This window comes from Eulemur rufifrons, chromosome 4 (assembly GCF_041146395.1).
Source record: "Eulemur rufifrons isolate Redbay chromosome 4, OSU_ERuf_1, whole genome shotgun sequence".
NCBI lineage: Eukaryota > Metazoa > Chordata > Mammalia > Primates > Lemuridae > Eulemur > Eulemur rufifrons.
Window position 1 is genome coordinate 53,774,363 of NC_090986.1, and position 20,505 is coordinate 53,794,867.

Here is a 20,505-nt window from a genome sequence, read left to right on the forward strand (position 1 = left end):
ATTAAGACAGTGTCTATAAATATCACATTGAAGTATAATAAGCCTTTGTATAGTATATTTTAAATAACAATCATTATTATATTTTGAGCAGATAGATTTCTGTGTCCTAAACAATTATGATTTTCACTTTATTTGGCATCCTATAAGCTTTATATAGTGATGTTTTTTAGCCTTTCCTTTAGGGTCTGTAGCTAAGAGAACTAGTCCCTCTTTTAACCCTTTCGTGTTCTATCACTATTTTTTTTTTCCTGACCTTGCCTCAAACTGCTTTTGATAATCACAATAATTGTTGAACTTCAACAATTTTATTATTACTGCCCCTTCAGTTTGTTTTAAGTCTCAAATCCCTAAGGCAAGGAATTCATATCTAGCTTAAATGCAGTTGTGTCTACAGGTACATAACATGTGCTGAATATAGCACAGGGAGTAAGCATAAAGGCAAGAACTTAGACTGCTTTGTTCTTTTCGACACTGTAACCCCCTACATGCCCAGGAGACAAACCCAGGGTCCCAAATAGGGTTAACTTGGCATATGATAGATTTGTGGCTTTGTGCTGCTTCTGTCGTCTGCTACTCCCGTGTTTCCTACCTCTGATTCTGCTAATTTAGTATGTGTCAGGAGTCATTCTACTTTCCTGTGTTTCTGAAGAAAGTCAATTTAGTACAAATTGGGACCTATTTACTCTCCCTCTATCTAGCACATACTGTTAGTCAGCAGGGCTTCTGAGGCCAGCAATTGCTATTTGAGGAAAACAAACCCTCCTTAGACCTTTCTGAATATATTTTAAACATGACCCAGTATATTGCAGTATGGAACAAAAATTATTCAAAGTAATGATATGAATGCTTTGTAATTTGTTACTTGTGTATCCTGTTACCTTTCTAAAATTTGGTCTTTAAAAACTGTTTACTTTATTACTTAATTAAATTTTATCATTTAATTAAAGCTTTCTTTTCATTGAGCATCTGAATTGTTAATTTTGGTTTTAAGGGACGACTCTGGATTCCTTACAAAAACAAGCAAGGCTTTTCTGTCTTCCTGCTATCAGTTTTAGGAGACATATTGCTTCCTTGGTACTGTCATACCAATAAATCATCCCAGATTACTTGCAGTCGTACAGTACTAAAGTATACCATGCATTTTAGAGGAAATCTGCTGTTTTCTTTTCAATCAGATGAGCAATGTGAAGCGACTACGGCCACGGCTCAGTGCTATTCTCTTTAAGCTTCAGTTTGAAGAGCAGGTGAACAACATCAAACCTGACATCATGGCTGTCAGTACTGCCTGCGAGGAGATAAAGAAGAGCAAAAGCTTTAGCAAGTTGCTGGAACTTGTACTGCTAATGGGAAACTACATGAATGCTGGCTCCCGGAATGCTCAAACCTTCGGATTTAACCTTAGCTCTCTCTGTAAAGTGAGTTTGTTTTTTAAAAACACATATTTGCCTGAACACTTACTCTTAAATGTCAGCCCTGATTACATTATTTAAATATTTTTTATTTTGATGTGCTCATTATCAGGAACTTGAACTGAACCATGAACTCAAACCCAGAGTGAACTGAGCTAATTTACTCAACCTCTGAACTAAATCCAAATATTAATTTTCTCTGATCTGCAAATCCAACTGAAGGATTTTGTTTAATAACAAAATTATATTGTAAACCTATGCTTTCTCAAATCAGTGAAATGGAACATCAAAATATTATTTAAACTTAATATTTATTCAGTTCAGATACCTGCATACAGTGGTATATATATTGAGTATTGCTTAAGGCATGCCATTAAAATTTTTACCTTTAACTATTTAAAGATTTCTCTGCATAGTTTTTGTAAGCAGACTTTGTATAAAAGGAAATGGTTATATTAGGAATAAACATACGTTGATGTCATTGATTTTTGAAATGTTTCTATCTAAAGGTAATTTTAGAGGATATGAAAAAGAGGTAAGTTTAGAAATTTTCTTCTCCTTGGTCTTCCACGGGTTGATTTTCCTTACAGAAAATATGTTCAATGTTTTATATAACAAAGCTCTTTCCTGAGGAGTGGGCCATGGTAATAGTGCTATTGATCTGCTTACAACAAATTCTTCTCAGTTGCACATCACAAGAAAAGCTTTCTGTTGTTCTTGACCTCGTAACAGCCACACTCTCTGATTAAGGAATTTGATTATTACTATTGCCAGTTAGGGAAGGAAGGTGAGAAACAAGTTCAGCTTTAGCTATGAGTTTACTGAATAGTTATTCTCTGGGGGCTTTCATGAATTTTCTTATACATTTTCCCTCACGTAAGCCTCTTAGTGGTATCGTGTCAGCTTTTCCACTGTCTCATCTCCATCCTTCTGTTTTCCTCTCTTGTTTTCTCAGGCTGCTCTGTTTGGTTAAGATCCCTAGCATAGCTGATTCGATTCCTAAAACATATCTTGAGGACTTTGCACATCTATTGCATGCTTACTCAGGGTGAAATCCTGTGTCAGATGCTTTGCTAGATTATCTTTTTAATGTATGTGATTAATATTTCCCTGGCATACATGGGACTCATTTTCCCCATGTAAACCATTAATTATGATTAAGTGCTTTAACGAAACCATGTACACAAAGTCAGGCAACAGAGTTAAGACAGAGAGGCTAGGTCAGCTACAAGAGGGTAGTCAAGTATTCAGAGAGGAGCAAGAATTTGAGGTGGATCTTAAAGGATGAGTAGATGCTCTGTGAGAGGAGGAGGCATTCTGGGTGAGAGTCAGCAGTTTGCATAAGGGGTTAGAGCGTGGCATGTGTGCGTACACTTGAGTGGGCCAATCTCTTTGGAGACTAGATGGGAAAGAAGTGGGGCTAATGGGACTGAGCTGATGAGTTGGTCTAGGTCATGAAGAACTTTGATTAACTCACCTAATGGTGGAGATTTTATGGAGACATGTCTGTAAGGCAAGTAATGTAATCAGATGTTTTGTAAGAAGATGTTTCTATCAATAGTATGGAAGAAGGTTAAGCTGCACTATCAAGTACTATTGTCATTAAACATATGTGGCTATTTAAATTCAAATTAGTTAAAATTTATATAAAATTAAAAATGTAGTTCCTCAGTCACTCTTGGCCGCATATGCTCCGTGTCACACCTGTTGACAGCATAGATATGGCGCGTTTCCATCATTGCAGAAAGTCCCACTGGACAGTGCTGGGTTAGGGGGTCATAGTGGGGAGCTGTTCGGTGATTGGCTGACACTTAGTGTGTGACCTAGGAGAGTGACAGAGGAAATCGAATGAAGAAGGTAGATGGGGAAGGTAGCGTGGGAGGTGGAGGAGAGAGAGATCAAAGATAACTCCCAGGTGTCTAGCTTAGCCAGCTGAGGGAGATTTTGCTACTGACAGGTCTCAAGTGGCTACTCAAAAGGGAATGAGTCAGTGTGGTTTTTGTAGTTGTTATTTCTGTCCTCTTGTTTACTTCAGTATCTTAAAGGGCATGTAATTGAAGCTGCTTTATTCATTTATTTAGCAAATATTTGAGTGTGCGCTATGTAGCTATCATGGTGATGGTTTGAGATGATGGGAGTTCCGAGCTAAGATAATGGTAAAGGGGTTTGAGATAGAATGGTAGAGGGGTTGGAGGAAAGTGTACAAATTTGAAAACATCTGGGGAATTTTTCAGGGCCTGATGGTTATGAACTTGGAGGCTGAAGAAGAAGTAGAGAAAAAAGACTGCCAGGTTCAGGCTTTCCCTGAGAAGGGAGGCAAAGTAAAAAAAAAAAAACAGGATGAGGAGCAAGGTAGGGGAGAAGTTAAGTCCACATCTACAAATCTACTGGGCTTTGTTTCCTAGTGCGAAAGTATCTTTGTTCTTTTTAAGTTTTGCATCTCAGAAGTATAGTTGACTCACAAAAAGTTGGCTGCATGCCTTCCCCTTAGGAGAGCTGTTGACAGGAGACTAGTTCAGATTAATAAAGTGGAGTAGCCTAATACAGTGCTTGGTACATAGTAAATACTCAATAAATAGCTGTTAAATGAATGAAACTTGTTGCGATAAGACACAATGTAGTGTCTTATGTTTATTTTGTAGTTGAAAATAAATAGACATTCTTTCACTGAGATACAATCACTGATGTATAGTAATTTTAAAATCTTTTGTGAATGCAATGCATGCTGTTATTCTTTTACTGCAGTTAGTCTTCAAACCAGTTAGTCTGTCTCCAGATAAAGAGTTGACTGCATTTTTATGCAATGAGACTGGGTATTTTGATCATTCCTCATAGGAGCCTTCTGTTGTGCAAGAAACAAAATAAATACTACAACTTCATATTTTTTATTAGCCTACATGTCAAGTTGAAAGCATATATTGAACAAGATGATATCTCATCATGTTTGTTATCAGAAGTAGCAGCTTGATCTTTGACAATTGTGATTGAATTTTCACACTGAGTATAAAGCATTTGGTTTGATGATAAACCTCTCCACAAGGAATTCCATATTTATTTGACAGTAGAAAGACAGGAAATATTTTAATCTGTTAAAACACGCTGGGTAATTATATGACACTTAACATTCTATATCCCAAATCCTTACTTTTAAATGGCCTTTATAAATTTAGCTCAAGTATGAAGAATGCATGAAAATTTATATTAAATTATTAACTTTGCATTGTTTTGAAATAAATACATGACTCTTTAGTTCTAACCACATTCTAGTTTAATTTTAAGAGCTATATTATATCTTTGGATACATTTGTAATCGGGATGGCTAATTATAATGTCTCTGAGTTCAGAGAGAAAAGGTTTATTTACTTTTTTATATCCCAAAGATTTGATGTGACATATGACAAATATATATATAAAAGTGAAACATGACATGTCAGATAAACATAAACTAGAATTTAAAATTAAAGTTAACGTATAGATGTGGGACTTTCTGCTGGCCAAAGTGACATGCAAACATTTTCATGAAACTTCGTAAGCCAAAAACAGTGTTTTCTCTGATTAGCTAAGGCTGAACTTCGTAAGAAATTTCACCTGTGTATCTTTATAAAAAAAATGTGGTGAACAGTATTCTTATAAACAACAAATGAAAGAATTAGTTTAACGAGGATCTTTCTTTTAAAACCATGCCTCTCCCTCCTTCTCTTTGCCTCCACTCTCCCCAAAATTGTATATAGTCTCTTAAGGACCTGGTATCATGACCCTCGTGAAAAGATACAAATGTACTTTCCAGTCACAGTAGTGATACTCCCAATTTAGGTAAAATGGTATAAGTACCTTGCTTTCTGATAGCTTGACTTTTTGAAAGTATAAAGTTTATACAGAAAAATGGAGGACTGCTTGTAATTCACAAATTCTCCAAAGATATTACTGGACTTTAGATAAAACTTGGTTAATAGGCATTTTGATATTATATTCTTGGGGGGGGAGGGGGATTGCTATTTATTAAATGTAAATCTGTATCCTTAGAAATCTAATCAGCAGATGGTAGATGCTTTTCTGACCAAAATGCCTACCTGGAAAAATTTGTATCTGGTTAGTGTTGAAGGTGTTTCTTCAAGAGAACCTGTTGATAGGACCAGGATCTTTTTTTTTTCCAGGTAGATCAGCATTCTAGGTAAAGAATAAATTGGCCCAACCGTCAAAGTTCAACATCAAATTAAAATATATTAATAATTTTGACTTGGAAATTTAAGAAGCAGATGTTACTAATCCACACACAATGTTTAATAATGTTTACTAATGTCTAATGAGATGTGTGATTTCTGAATAACAAATCATTCTGATCAGTCCAACAGGATGATGCAGGTCTTTGTTCAAGGTAATTAGATAAACTGACTTCCTATATTGGGATAATAGATATAAGTTTTGAAGGAATTTACTAAGTGTAATAACTAATTTTTATCAGTATTTATGCTGTTATTCTTTGGGAAAATTGCAGAAACAAATAACTATTGATTCCACTTTAAATTTATTCATACTGTCTCTTTGTAGGAAGCTTTCTGTTCTCTAGGGCAGTAGAATATGGAATGAGTTCATCCCAAAGTTGAAGTCATTAAAGGATACATAGTAATGGGGCCATGGATGTTGGGGTTTAGGTGTTAAAAGGGTGAGGGTGGCAGGCAAGACTGATTTTTTACCTATAAATTCTCTTTTCCAGTGTATGATTGTTTAAATCTGATCTTGTGGTATTCCTTTTATAAATACAGGCTAACCAAAAGTAGAATAACTTCACCAAAGCTATGATGGGGATAATTAAAACAACAGAAACAACAACAAACATTGAATGCCCACTTTCTTTAATGTTTCTAGCAACCCAAGTGAGTGACTTTGTAAAATTATGGCAGCTCTTTCTTGAATGATATTGATTTGTAACCTGGAGTACCCTTTAAAAAGTATGATGCCTCAGCATCAACATCAGTTAAATTAACTCAGAATGTATGGTTGTGGATTCTGATTAGTGACATATTTAAAAGAGCTCCCCAGGTAATTTTATTTTATTTTATTTTATTTTATTTTTATTTTATCTTATGTTTGACATAGAGTCTGGCTCTGTCGCCTTAGGTAGGGTGCAGTGGCACCATCATAGCACACTGAAACCTCAAATTCCTGGACTCAAGCGATCCTCCTGCCTCAGCCTCCCTAGTAGCTGGGACTGTAGGCACATGCCATGATGCCTTTGCTCTTTTTAGTAGAGATAGGGGTCTTGCTCTTGCTTGGGCTGGTCTCGAACTCCTGAGCTCAAACAGTCCTCCTGCCTCAGCATCCCAGAGTGCTAGGATTACAGTCATGAGCCACTGTGCCCTGCTCCCAGGTGATTTTAATACTCAACCTAAACTGAGAACTGCTTTATCTGTCTCCTTTCCTACTTATATATCCCAGAACACAAAATTCGTGATTGGTAGTCTGGAACAAAAAACAAACATAAAAAATGAAAACTAACCAACACCAAAACAAAAACAAAAAAGAAACAACTTTACTTCTCCACTTAAGAGTAAGTAGTGAACATGTTTCCAAAAACTGTTGCTTTTCTTTCATGCCAAGCTGAACACTGTTCTCAAAATGAAGACTTTGCTAAGGAGTGTGAATTTCAGGCACATAGTGGAGCTCAAATACATTGAAGGCCAGTGTCTTGAGTCATTTTGCGAGTCTCTACCTTGTGCAAGTAGAGTTTCAGTGACTATGAAAGCATGAAAAACAATGTCTCTGCCTATCACAGGAAGTTTTTATTTTGCATACCTGTCACAGTCACATATTGTGAATCATTTTGTGAAATTTTGATTCTCATGAATCACTTTTTCCTTTACTCTATGAAGTTATTTTTAAGAACAATCTCTGCCAAACAAATCCATTGTTCCATCTGCATTCAGTGTGTGTTTTAGAGGGATTTTTATTCTTTATCAGATTGGCAAAATCATACCAGTAAATTTTGGCACTCTTTTTAAGTAAAGCTGTTATGGGCCAAAGACTTACAAATAACAAATGCTGTTCTCATTTTACATACAGCCAGTTAAATCACAGAAAAACCGTTTTCCAAAGCAATGTGAAACTATTTAGAATGCTTAACCCCCTTTTACTCATTTATTGCAACATTTAATCTATAAAATTTTCCAAGAAATATTAAATTGGCTTTACTAAGTAGTGTTTTTGATAAATACTTTTCATATCACCTTTGTTTTTTTAATCTCCATTAAGCATTATAAATTAGAATTATTATTTTAATAGAATTAAAAAGGATAGAGTGGCTTTGCGAAGGCTCAGCCAATGTGTTGCTTGTATGTTGTCATCTTACTGCTCTCGTAACAAGCATCACTGCTCAACTCCCCTATTCCCCCAAAGACCCAGCCTCAGAATCTTCCTCAACACCATGCTTATAGACAGCTACCCCATCAGAGATAGCACCCAAGATGATTCTTACCTGCCATACCTGGTTTTGTTTAGTCTCCTCTTTTTATACATCTTATAAATGAAAAATCAAAAACTAAACAAGGCCGGGTGCGGTGGCTCACGCCTGTAATCCTAGCATTCTGGGAGGCCGAGGCGGGAGGATCACTCGAGGTCTGGAGTTTGAGACCAGCCTGAGCAAGAGTGAGACCCCGTCTCTAGTAAACAATAGAAAGAAATGATCTGGACAGTTAAAATGTATAGCAAAAATTAGCCGGGCATGGTGGCGCATGCCTGTAGTCCCAGCTACTTGAGAGGCTTAAGGATTGCATGAGCCCAGGAGTTTGAGGTTGCTGTGAGCTGGGCTGACGCCACGGCACTCTAGCCCGGGCAACAGAGTGAGACTTTGCTTCAAAAAAAAAAAAAAAAACCTAAACAAATAAGACACTCCATTTCTGATACTCTAAGGAACTTATTGTTTGCCTCTCCTTTATCAAGAGCCTGCATTGTTTGTATATTTTTGGGGTCAGAAATAAAACATGCAACATTATTATTCATATAATAATACTTAGCCAGTGGTATTTGTGAACATTTGTTCTTGAGGGACAGAAATGAGTATGGTGATGAAATGTCTCCATGGGTGGCTTTGAACTATGGTTCCAGTGTTAGGAGGTAAATAACAAATCCAATATTACCACAAAAAACTCAGAAAAATACCACTTGAGATATATTAGGTATGGATTTTTGTTAAGTCCTTTAAATATCAAGTTTAGAAGCTTCTGTATTCTATTTAAAAATATATATTTAATTTAAAATAATGAGTTTGATTCACTTATATTGGACATCAAAATGAAAATACAACTTATCAAAATTTCTTGAATGCAACAAAAACAAGTCTTAGAGGGAAATTTATAGTATTGAATGCATATTTAGAAAAGAAGGAAGATCTAAAATAAATAAAAGTTTCAACTTTAGGAAACTTAAAAAAAAGAAGAAAGAATAGAAGAGCTAATGGAATTCAAAATAAGCAAGACAAAGAAATAATTATATATTTGAGCAGATATCAGTGAAATTGCAAATAATAAAAAAAATCAACAAATCCAAAATCTGATTCTTTGTAAGGATCAATAACATTGATAAACCTCTAGCCAAGCTAACCAAGAAAAAAAGAACATACAAATTAATCATATCAGAGAGGGAAAAGGGGGCATCATTACTGATCCCATGGACTTAAAAGGATGATAAAGGGATATTACTTACAATATAAAGCCTACAGATCTGATAAGCTAGATGAAATGGACCTTGATAGAGGCAATCTACCAAAATTTATACAAGAAGAAATGGATAATCTGAATCTACTAAAGTAAATTGAATCAATAATCAATAACCTTCCCAAACAGAACAAGGCCCAGATGGTTTCACCAGTAATGTCTCCCAAACATGTAAGGAAGAAATCTTACATCTGATTCTCTAAATCTAAATCTCTAAATCTATTTGAGTATAATAATTAGAAGCAGAAGGAACACTCGCTAAGTCATTCTATATGAGTCCAGGCTGGTTCGATCTTTGAAAATCTATATAATCCATCATATCAATGGACTAAAGAAGAAAAATTGTATGATCTTATCAATAGATTCAGAAAAGGCACATGACAAAATCCGCTACTCATTCATGATAAATAGTCTCAAAAAAACTAAAAATAGTCATTTGGAACAAGTGACTCAAAATGGAACATCGTCATATTGGTAAAGAGTATCCACAAAAGACCCTCCCAGCTGATACCATACTTAGGGGAAACAAGGCCAGGGTGTCTTTTGTCTCCTTTCACCACTCCTATTCAATATTGTGCTGCAAGTCCTGGCTAACACAGTAAGACAAAAAAAAATAAATAAAAGGTGTATGGATTGAGAAGGAAAAAATAAAACTACTCACAGATGAAATGGTGGTCTATGTAGAAAATCCCCCTAAAATTGACAAAAAACAAACCTCCTGGAACTAATAAGTAATTATAACAAAGTTTTAGGACATGAGGTCACCTAATTAAAAAAAAAAAAAACTTAGTTGGTTTTCCTTATACCAACAAGAAACAATTGTAACTTGAAAATAAAAATAGTATATATATACACACATATATATATATATTTAGCACCAAAAAATATGTAGGTATTAATGTAACAAAATACATACAAGATCTATATGAGGAAAATTACAACTATGATGAAAGAAATCAATGAAGATCTAAAACAAAAGAAAGAGATTTTATTTTCATGGAAATGATATCTCAATATTGTTAAGATGTCAGTTCTTTCCAAGTTGGTCTATAGTTTCAGCATAAACCCAATCAAAACTCCGGCAAGTTATTTTATAGATATTGACAAAATGACTTCAAAGTTTATGTAGAGAGGAAAAAGACACAGAATAGCCAACACAATGCTGAAGAAGAACTAAGTCAGAGGGGTCTGACACTACCTGGCTTCAAGACTTAGTTTAGTATAAAGCTACAGTAATCAAAGCATTGTGGTATTGGCAGGAAAAAAAAAAGTCAATAGAACAGAATAGCCCAGAAATAGGCCCACATAAATATAGTCAACTGATCTTTGACAAAGGAACAAAGGTAATTCAATGGAGAAAGAATAGTCTTTTAAAGAAAAGATGCTGGAACATGTACATGCAAAAAAAAAAAAAAGACTTCATATTTTTCACAGAAACTAACTGAAAATATATCATAGACCTAAATGTAAAACACAAGACTATACATTTTATAGAAGATAACATAAGAGAAAGCCTATGTGATCTTGGGTTTGGGGATGACTTTTTAGACATAAGATTAAAAGCATTGTCTGTGAAAGCAAAAATTGGTAAGTTGGACTTCATTAAACAAAAACTTGTAGTTTGGTAGAATAAATAATATTTGGTAGCACAAAAAAGTGACTATAGTCCACAATAAGTTATGGTATACTTTAAGATATCTAAAAGAATGGAATTGGAATGTTCCTATCACAAAGAAATGATAAATGCTTGAGGTGTTGGATATCCCAATTACCCTGATTTGATTATTACACATTGTATGCCTGTATCAAAACATCACATGTACTCTATAAATAAATACAACTATTATGTGTCAATAATTAAAAAATTAAAAATTAAAAACTTCTATTCTCTGATAAACACATAAGAGAATGAAAAGACAAGTTACAGACTGGGAGAATATCTTTGCAAAATACATATAAAGAACTTTTATCTAAATGATACAATAACTTTTAACAATAAGAAAATAAACAACTCAGTTAAAAAATGATCAAAAAATGTACACAGATACCCAGCAAAAATGACTTACAGATGGCTATTAAACATATGAAAAGATGTTGAATGGGCCAAAATATGTTATTCTGGCATATTGACTATTTAAGTTAAAGACACTTGAAAAACAGCAGATGCAGAAAGATCACTTTGATCCCTGTGTTGTTTTTTAAGAGCTCAAGACGAAATTCTCTTGTAAAAGATGACCTTCCTATACCAGAAAGATGCAGCATCCTTATCTTCAATGATAAGAAGTCAAAACCACCGAGAGAATTCTGTACAGACCTTGTTAAAAATAACTCTTTTAAGCTTTCCCACCTAATTTATTTGCTTCTTTAGAACTAACTATTCTTTGTGCCTTCCAGTATATAAGTAACTGACTCTAACTATTTCTTTGGGTCTTCATTTCTTTGATGGCTCCCAGGCCACGTGCAACTTGCACTATTTTCTCCTCTTATGCTGTCTTACGTCAGTTTAATTCTTGGACCCAGCTGAGATCCGAAGAGGATGGAGGTGGAGTTTTTACATCCCCACAATACTCAACATCATATGTCATTAGAGAATGGCACACTAAAACAACGAAACAGGGCTGCGTACATACTAGAATGACTAAAATCCAAAACACTGACACCACCAAATGTGGTGAGGATGTGGTGCAGCCCTCATTTATCACTAGTGGGAATGCAGAATGCTACATCCACTTTGGAAGACTGGCAATTACAAAGCTACACATAGAACAAACCATCCAGTAATCATGCTCCTGAATATTTACTCAAATGACTTGAGAACTTATGTCCATGCAAAAACCTACATAAAAATGTTTATAGCAGTTTTATTTATAATTGCCAAAGCTTGAAGGTAACTAAAATGCCCTTTAATAGGTGAATGGACAAACAGTGGTATAGCCATACAATGGGATATTATTCAATATTAAAAATGATCTCTTAAGTGAAGAAAAGACAGGGAGGAACCTTAAATTCATGTTGCTAAGTGAAAGAACCCAGACTGGAATGGCTAAATACTATATAATTCCAACTATTCGATGTTCTGTAAAAGATAAAATTATAGAGACAGGAATAAGATCAATAGTTGCCAGGGGTCTGGGGAGAGGGAAAAGGGAAAGGATGAATAGGTAAGTGGGACACAGAATTTTTTTAGGGTGATGAAACTATTTCTGCATGACATTGTAATGGGGATAAATAACATTATGAATTTGTCAAAACACATAGAACTATAGACCATAAAGAGTAAACCTTAATGTAAGCTATGGACACTAGTTAACAAGGTGTGAATAGTGGTACATCATTTGTAACAAATGTACCACACTAATGTACAATGTTAATAATAGAGGGATTTTATATGTGGAGAGAAAGGTATATGGGAATTCTATTTTCTAATCATTTTTTTCTATAAAGCTAAAACTGCTCTGACAAATAGTCTGTTAATTTTTAAAAATGTTAAGGGTTAAGAAAATTTTAAAATTAATGTATTTGATACAATTATATTAATGATCTAGGTATGCTAACTTTCTAAGCATTTACTCTAATTTTAATCATTCCTATGAAAAATTCTTACTAATAAGTCAATGCTCTAAAATAATACTTTAGTTATATAGCTTTTGTTGGACAACACTGGACTCCATTGGACTCCAGCAAGTTTTCTGAAACTACCCCAAACAAGAATATTTTTTATAATTTTTGGTATACATTACAAAATTGTTTTTCTAGAGGATTTTACTGGTTTGCATGTACCTGTAGTAGCATATGAAAGTGCCAGTCTCACTGCAACCCTGCCATGATTAGGTGTTGTAGTGTTTTTGTTTGGTGGAGAAGGCTGGTATATTTGGTTAAAAATATCTTGTATTTTTTGATATCTTTGATCACCAAAGGGCTTAGGTTTTCTTTTTTTAATATATTTATATTCTAGTTGTATTTCTTCCTTTGCAAATTGTTTACTCTAGATTTTTTCCATTTACCAGTTGTGAATGTATTTTTTCTAATCTATAAACATTGAAAAGAATTAATACAGTTTTATTATAAAGAACATTGAGCTGTTTCAAATCTTTTATGGAAGAAGTGGGCAGTGTAAATAAACAGCTTTGAACATACAATAGATAATGTAATAAGCTAAACTTTTACTAAACTACAAAAATGCTTTTCATATAGGAGTTTCTATGCTCACCAAAATCAAAAGAAATATGTTAAAAATATAATTTGGAGAAAGTCTCTGATAACATGGTAGAAAGGAGCTTATTGTAAATATAGAAGTCCACATTATTTAAAGTATTTTCTTTGTCATTTAATGTTTCAACTCTCATTATCATTTTGAAATGAAAATTAAGCAATTTAAATTGTTTTTATATATGAATGGCATAAGTAATTTATTAAATATTTCCTAATATCTAATTTACCTAATAGCAACTGGTTTCTATGTTTAAAACTACTATAAAAATTTTGTTATAGTAATGATTATGACTATGGCATAAGCATCTTGTTTTATTTATTTCAAGATTTTCATTGTTATTCCTATTGGAGTGATACCCAGTCTTTTTGAAAACTTTCATCAGCACAGTGATTATCTAAAAATATACACACACATCAGAAAAGATTATTCATTCTATAATAGTGGTTGGTTTCACTTGTGAATATGTACCAGCATATTGACTTTTGAGCTTCCTATCTGAGCAATTATGGTATAGTCTTTGTCAATATGTCTTCACACATCTATTTTCATGTGGCTAACTTTAACTTATTTTTAGAGATGCTATTTCATGCATACATAATCATTTTATTCTGCAAAGGATTTGAGATGGGATATGATGTTATTACAATATGCTTGTGTAAATCATTTGAAGGTTAAACTTTATAGATATTTTTCCCTTCAACCATATTGGTGTAATATTTTGTCAGAAATAATCTATCAGAAATACATAAAGCTTTGTTGTTTGATATGATTCAGATGGCATTTTGTTTATAGATAAGGCAATAGAAAGAATGTCATACTCTTAAAACTAGAAGTGAACTTAGGGGAGAGAGAGGGTGCCTGTTTTTCAGAGGCTTTCCAGGCTAGAATTAGCAGGATATAGGGCTTTAGTATTTTAAATTGCATTAGTGTTCATTTGTTGTCATACACCCAGTTTCTTTCACTGTATTTTTGAGAACCTTGTTTCTTTTGGTGACTAATAATAAACTAGATTTAATAAAAGGTTTTGTAGAGGACTTGTATTTTATACTGGTTATGAGCTTTGCATTCACACAGACATGGGTTTAAATCTTGGTTCTAGCAGATAGTAGCTATTTGATCCAGGCTGTATGATCTGTCTAAATCTCCTTCCTTCCTTCCTTCCTTCCTTTCATTCATTCTTTTTCTTTTTTTTTAAGACAGGGTCTCCCTTTGTTGCTCAGGCTGGCCTTGAACTCCTGGGCTCAAGGTGATCCTCCCACCTCAGCCTCCCCAGGACCCAGTAGCTGGGACTATAGGCATGCTACTGAGCCCAGCTTTCTGTTTTCTTTTCATAATGGATGTAATACTAGTCTCTTCCTTTTAGGTATGTTATATGTTTTAAGCACTTAATATGTGTTTTATTATTTGGCTAGTCTATGTCTCATAGTAAGTGCCAAACAGGAATTGCTGCTGTCACCCTCAGCATTAGTATATTTACAAGTTCAGGTAGAGTCTTCACTGGGTCATTACAAGATTCTCAAAATTTTGTCATGTTTATGGTGTTCACCTATGTCTGCAACATTTAAAGATTCAGTGCTATTTTGATACCTGCTTAAATGAAAGGAGCACAATAATGGGGAGGAGAGTTACTAATTTGACAACAGTCTTAAGATAGGTAAGTTTCATTATTTAAAGAGTAAGGGGTTATAGTTCTTCGGATTCTGAATCACACCAAGAAGATACTTAATTTTTATTTTAAGAATTTTCTTCATGTGACTAAGACAATGGAATATTCTTTAAATGTCATCCAAGTTTGTGCTGACTGAATACCTTAAAAATATTCCAAAACCTTGCATTGTAGCTACACGGGAGTATTACTCCAGACTGACAACTAGGCCATGATTTATTACAGGATCTGCTTTTAACATTATTTTGTCTGGAATGAACAGAGTGGTTGGAGAAACTCCATCCATCTTTTTGTTTATTTGACATTTATGCCACATTAAATGTACCTTAAAGGAACAATACATAAATAAGAAATTCTATTTAACAATGATGATTACTCATCAGTAAGATAAATCTCTTGACAATAATACAAAAAGAATCCTGTCAAACAATGTCTGTTAAAATTTAAATAAAGCATATTTCTTAACCTGAACAAATTTTTATAGCAAATATTTTAGTTTCATTTTCTTTTGAAGATTTAATATTACAAAGTGTGATTAAGTTCTTCATTTTCAACAAAATTATTTTCCAGGGTTTACTTGTTCTAGCCCAGTCACTGATTATGATATGAGTAGAAATTGAATGTATCCTTTTTAGTTAATGTTTATTAAAGAAATGAAAAGATATTGAGAAAATAGATAAAGACACATTTTGTGCTTTCATGCTTTTGGAAGACTTACTTTTTTTTTTTTTTTTAAGTAATTTGGAAGAGTGAGGGAGAGAATAGAGTAGTTGAGGCAGGAGAAATACCTTGGCAGCATTGTGAAATTTTTTTCTGAGAATATTAGAACATGAATGAAGATTCTCTGCCCTGGAGTTTAAAGCTGCATCGTAGTTTATAAATTAGACACCATGCATTATCAACAAAATGTTTCTTATCTGAACTGCTTATTTATTAGGCTTAGTCTCAAATTTACACTTATCTGGAATTTTGATTTTTTTTTTATTTAGTCTTGAAATTGTTAAATACAGACTTTCGATTGATGAGAGAACTGTGCTTCCATTTACTATTCAATGAGTATACTTTTTAATTAGAGAGTTACCACTATGCCGCTTTCTAATCAGTTGATGTTTTCAGCAAGACACACCATGATAGCACATTCCTCCCTAAATTGGTCTTTAGCTTTATAATTGTCTCCAAATAATTTGAATCTGTGTTTGACCTGAGTACTTAACATTTATTAAACTGGTATATGCTACAAACTATATTGTGTTCCGGGGTTCTAATTGTGAATTCTTTTTACTCATGAGTAAAGATCAAGAATGATTCAGTTAGTTGGTGTTCCATCATAGAGATTTCTTGATATCGTCAATCCTAGCAGTTGTGGGCTGTTTCGCTACGTAACAAATACTGCTGGAAAACTCTTTCCAGGTTTTACAGATTATAGAGTTAGATGATGCTTGTCTTAGTCAACATTTCACACAGGCCATTTTTCTAGTTTTTCAGGAAAGGAGCATAGTAAGAAGGGTGTAGGCTGGTCACACTCAGTCCACTGTAGGAAAAGTACTCCCCAAGCAGTTGCCTTAAGGAGAGAGGAGAATAAAGGATCTTCACTACTAGGATACCTTTTAATAAAAGAGAAGACAGCTTTTATGCTAACTTTTGGTTATTTTACAAGACAAAAATTATTTTACTATATTTCTGAAAGTTTGCTGCTTTCACTCTGGCCTTATCTATTTAACATGATAATATGAATGAAATTATAGCGTGTAAGGAGACTTTTACAAATTGGCTTGACATTCATAGGTTTATATGTAAAAACTGAAACCCATAGAAAGATTCTAACTGACCCAAGCCCACAAAAATAACTCTGAACTGAGATTATAACTGGGTTTCTTGAGTTTTATTCTAGTTTTTTTAGTTAGATGTCATGATGTCTACTAACACTTAGGTCTACTATAATGTATACTTAAATATTTTTAGAGTAAAAAGCGAATTTAGAATTACTTTTCTATGTTCAATTCCATTTTCTTGTTTTACCTGTGTGAAAACTAAGGTCTAGTAACTTGCCTAAGGCTATTAACTGAGTTAAAGACATATTTTAACATTACCAGGTCATCCAAACAGGTCATTGGCAATTTGTCTAGCTAGTAATGGAGTCATATTTTTGAAATGTGCATTCTAAAAATACGCAGCTGGATGTTGTGGAGTTCCTTTCAAACAAAGTACCAAATAATGGACTAAGTGTTCATATTCCGTCTGTTTTTAAAGTGCACGGAACCATTCTTTGAGTCACATGTAGAGTAGGTTGGTGTGTCATTTGAACCTATTACACATGTAATCATGTAAAAGTGAGGCTGCTCAATGGGTGGGTTGCTCAATGTTTCCAAGGTTTCCAAGATAGTTTTTGCATCAATAAGTAGTGAGTATGTTAATATGTGTAATGACACAAAAATCTCTCATTTTTCTACTATTGGGTATTAGTGGAAGTTACCAGTTATTTGGTGTTTATACCAGTTATTTGATATTTATCTAATAGTAATATATATTTAGTGATATTGAATTTTTTTTAAATATTAGCTATGGTAATTTATTATTTGGGAGCTTATTTTAACGTGGGAAATTGTTGGAAAGGAAGCAAGTAAATAGGACTGTGTCCAATTAGGTATGCCATGAATTTCCAGGTCTAAATTAAATTCTGGTAGAGAATAGTGATTTTTTTTTTTAATTCTTTATATGTGTATCTGCTCTGAGTGATTACTTAATGGTAGAGAATGCTACCAGTTTATCTGTCAGTCCTGTGTTCATACCACTTCCCCCTGTTCAATACTCCCTACCCCCAATCACTGCATAAAACCCACGCTAACTCCTGTCATTGCTCAGGTTTTAGCTCGACTACCTCTCCCTCTGATTACATTCCTTGGCCATTTCAGATTAGGATTGGTCAACCCTAGTCATCTTCTCAAGCCTGCATTCTTTTTTCTTTCTGCATACCTGTTTGGATACATTTGTTCAACTAATTAGCTTTGAGAGTGAAGAGCTCACAAACTGGTGCTCCTAAATCAGTTTGTTCCTCTAAGGTCTAACCATGTATTCTCAACAAGGGTAATGTCATCCTAAAGGGGTAAAAATTTGGTCACTGGGGAGTAAAAGTGTCTTACTTATCTCACTGGTTTTTAGGTGTAAAGTATAGATATGCATACAGTACATAAACATGAATATAATACCTCCTTGGTTTTAAAATTTCATAGGTACCATTAGGAAAAAAAAAATGCCTAAATAGTTCCTTAGAGGACAATAATAAAAAAAAATAATGAAAGCACTGTTCTATGCCTACGTAAGCAAATCTACATTCTTTCAGGGTATTTCTACCTGGATAGCATTAGTGCTTCAAACTTAACCTTGTCCAAAATTGAAACAACTATCTTCTTTGCTCACACCACCCAAATCTGTTTCTCATCCTTTCAGACTTATGGAAACTGACAGCATCACCTGGATTTCCAGGCCCATTTGATTCCATTATCTCCATTCCCAGGCTGCAACCTCAGTGTAGGCTGCCCTCTTTCCCTGCCTGGATTATTGCCATAGCTTCTTAAATTACTCTTCATGCTTCTGTTATTACCCTTGTTCTAATCTTTTATCCACGCTGCACTAGAGGGAGCTTTGTAATATGTATATCTGGTCATCTCTCATCCAGCTTAAAAACATCCATTGCTTCAGAATCAAAATCCTATTTCCATTGCATAGCATAACTTTCTTTTTATTTTCTGGTCTCTTCAGACTTCTGTCTTTACATGGTCCCTACTTGTCTTCCCTAACACATGTACACTTTTATTTTGGAACCACCCGGCCTCCTCAGATGTGCCGTTTCCTTCCTCATCTGTAGCCCTTTTCATATGCTGCTGCACGTGCCTGTCTACTGCACTTCTCATTTTCTCCTCCCCTCCCTAACCCCCCACAACTTTTCTGTCTTCAAAGCTTCGGTTCCAGTGTCACATCCTCCTAGATGTACTTTGTGATTATTTTTACTACACTATTTTTCACACTAGGGAAAATGAATATTTTCATTTCTGGGGTTTTTTTTTTTTTTTTGGCTTGCTTTCTTATGGAGCAGCTTCTTGAAGAAAGACTGTTTTATTTGTTGTTGTGTCCCCAACTACTATAACATCTAGCAGGCATTCTATGAATATGTGCAAAATGATAAATGGACAAATGCCCAGGGTTGTTTTAAATCTGCTATTACATAGACTTTCAGTTTATTCAATTTTTCTAGGCATTTCATCATATATTTCCCCATAAAACATCACATACTAGATTGGATTAAATTTATTCCTTTTTTTTACAAGTATTAATGATTTTGTCCAAACAAGAAGTAAAAAGTACCTTTTCAAGTACTTAAATATTTGTTTTTCAAAAATGAAATTAACTAATTTATAACTCTTTTATTTCTTATCTACAAAATACAGTATTAACATTATTTAAGGGGGCAGATTGTCGACATACTTTTGACTTTGTGTTTTCTCTCCCTTTCGTTCTATTTAGCTAAAGGATACAAAATCAGCAGATCAGAAAACAACACTACTTCATTTCCTGGTAGAAATATGTGAAGAAAAGTACCCTGATATCCTGAATTTTGTGAATGATTTGGGACATTTAGACAAAGCTAGTAAAGGTTTGTGCTTTTATTCAGTTCTAAAAGACAGAAAATAATGCATTGAACTTGTACGTACTTTCCACTTTGTCACAGTGTTTTCGTATTGAATATTTTCTTTTCAAAATAAAGTTGCAGGGTATTTACTTTATGAGTTCTCATGATTGGAGCTATGAGTTTGATTTGTTTGGTTAGATAGTGGAGCCTTATATTTGAAAACACTTTTTTTTGTAGTTTAAACCTTATAGTTGACTCCTGGCCCCACTCTCTGCTCCTAAACCTCCTCCACTGTGGCCAGGGTGGTGCTCCCTTGATTCAGTGTCATTCACAAGCACTGACTGACTATTATGTACCTGAGCCCAAGACTCAATATTTCATACAAGCAAACACACACATGCACCCAACGAAAGGAAGCATACCGTACTCTTATCTCACACACCGGCAGGGCACACTTACCTATCGCTTGCACTAAGGCTATCCCAACCTCTCGGCAAGTTGTGACTTCAGTGACCCCCCCACAGACAATCCTCTGAACTCCATCCACCCGTACTTTAAGTTCCATGGTGCACCGGCCAGTCACAAAAGGGCCCTGAGAGTGGTCATCAGGGTGTCAGGTCATGTCTCTGGTTACAGGAACACGGACGGAGCAGGTAACTAATGTCCCGCTTTTGCCCCATTTCCAAAGCTATCTCTGCCCACCTTGTCCTAGTAGATACCAAACTGCCAGAGTTTTGAGTCACCCCTTCTTAATGCCCAAATTGCTAACCTGGTTCTAGTCCATACTGTGGCCTCAGTTGTAAAAGATCATAGAAAGGATAAGGACCTATTATTATTAATACATGGTTATAATATGATTTAAATACAATTTTTTGACCACT

The 20,505-nt window shown here is 34.4% G+C and overlaps 1 protein-coding gene across 5 annotated transcripts in view; it reads left to right on the top strand.

Annotated features, from left to right (window-relative positions):
- Window positions 1-20,505, top strand: part of DIAPH3 (diaphanous related formin 3) — a 464,837-nt gene that overhangs the window by 251,003 nt on the left and 193,329 nt on the right. For all 5 annotated transcript variants that reach the window (XM_069467186.1, XM_069467187.1, XM_069467188.1 and 2 more), the window contains 2 exons: window positions 1,176-1,415; window positions 19,519-19,648. In XM_069467186.1, the coding sequence (XP_069323287.1) occupies window positions 1,176-1,415; window positions 19,519-19,648 (370 nt within the window). The remainder of the gene's footprint in view (window positions 1-1,175; window positions 1,416-19,518; window positions 19,649-20,505) is intronic.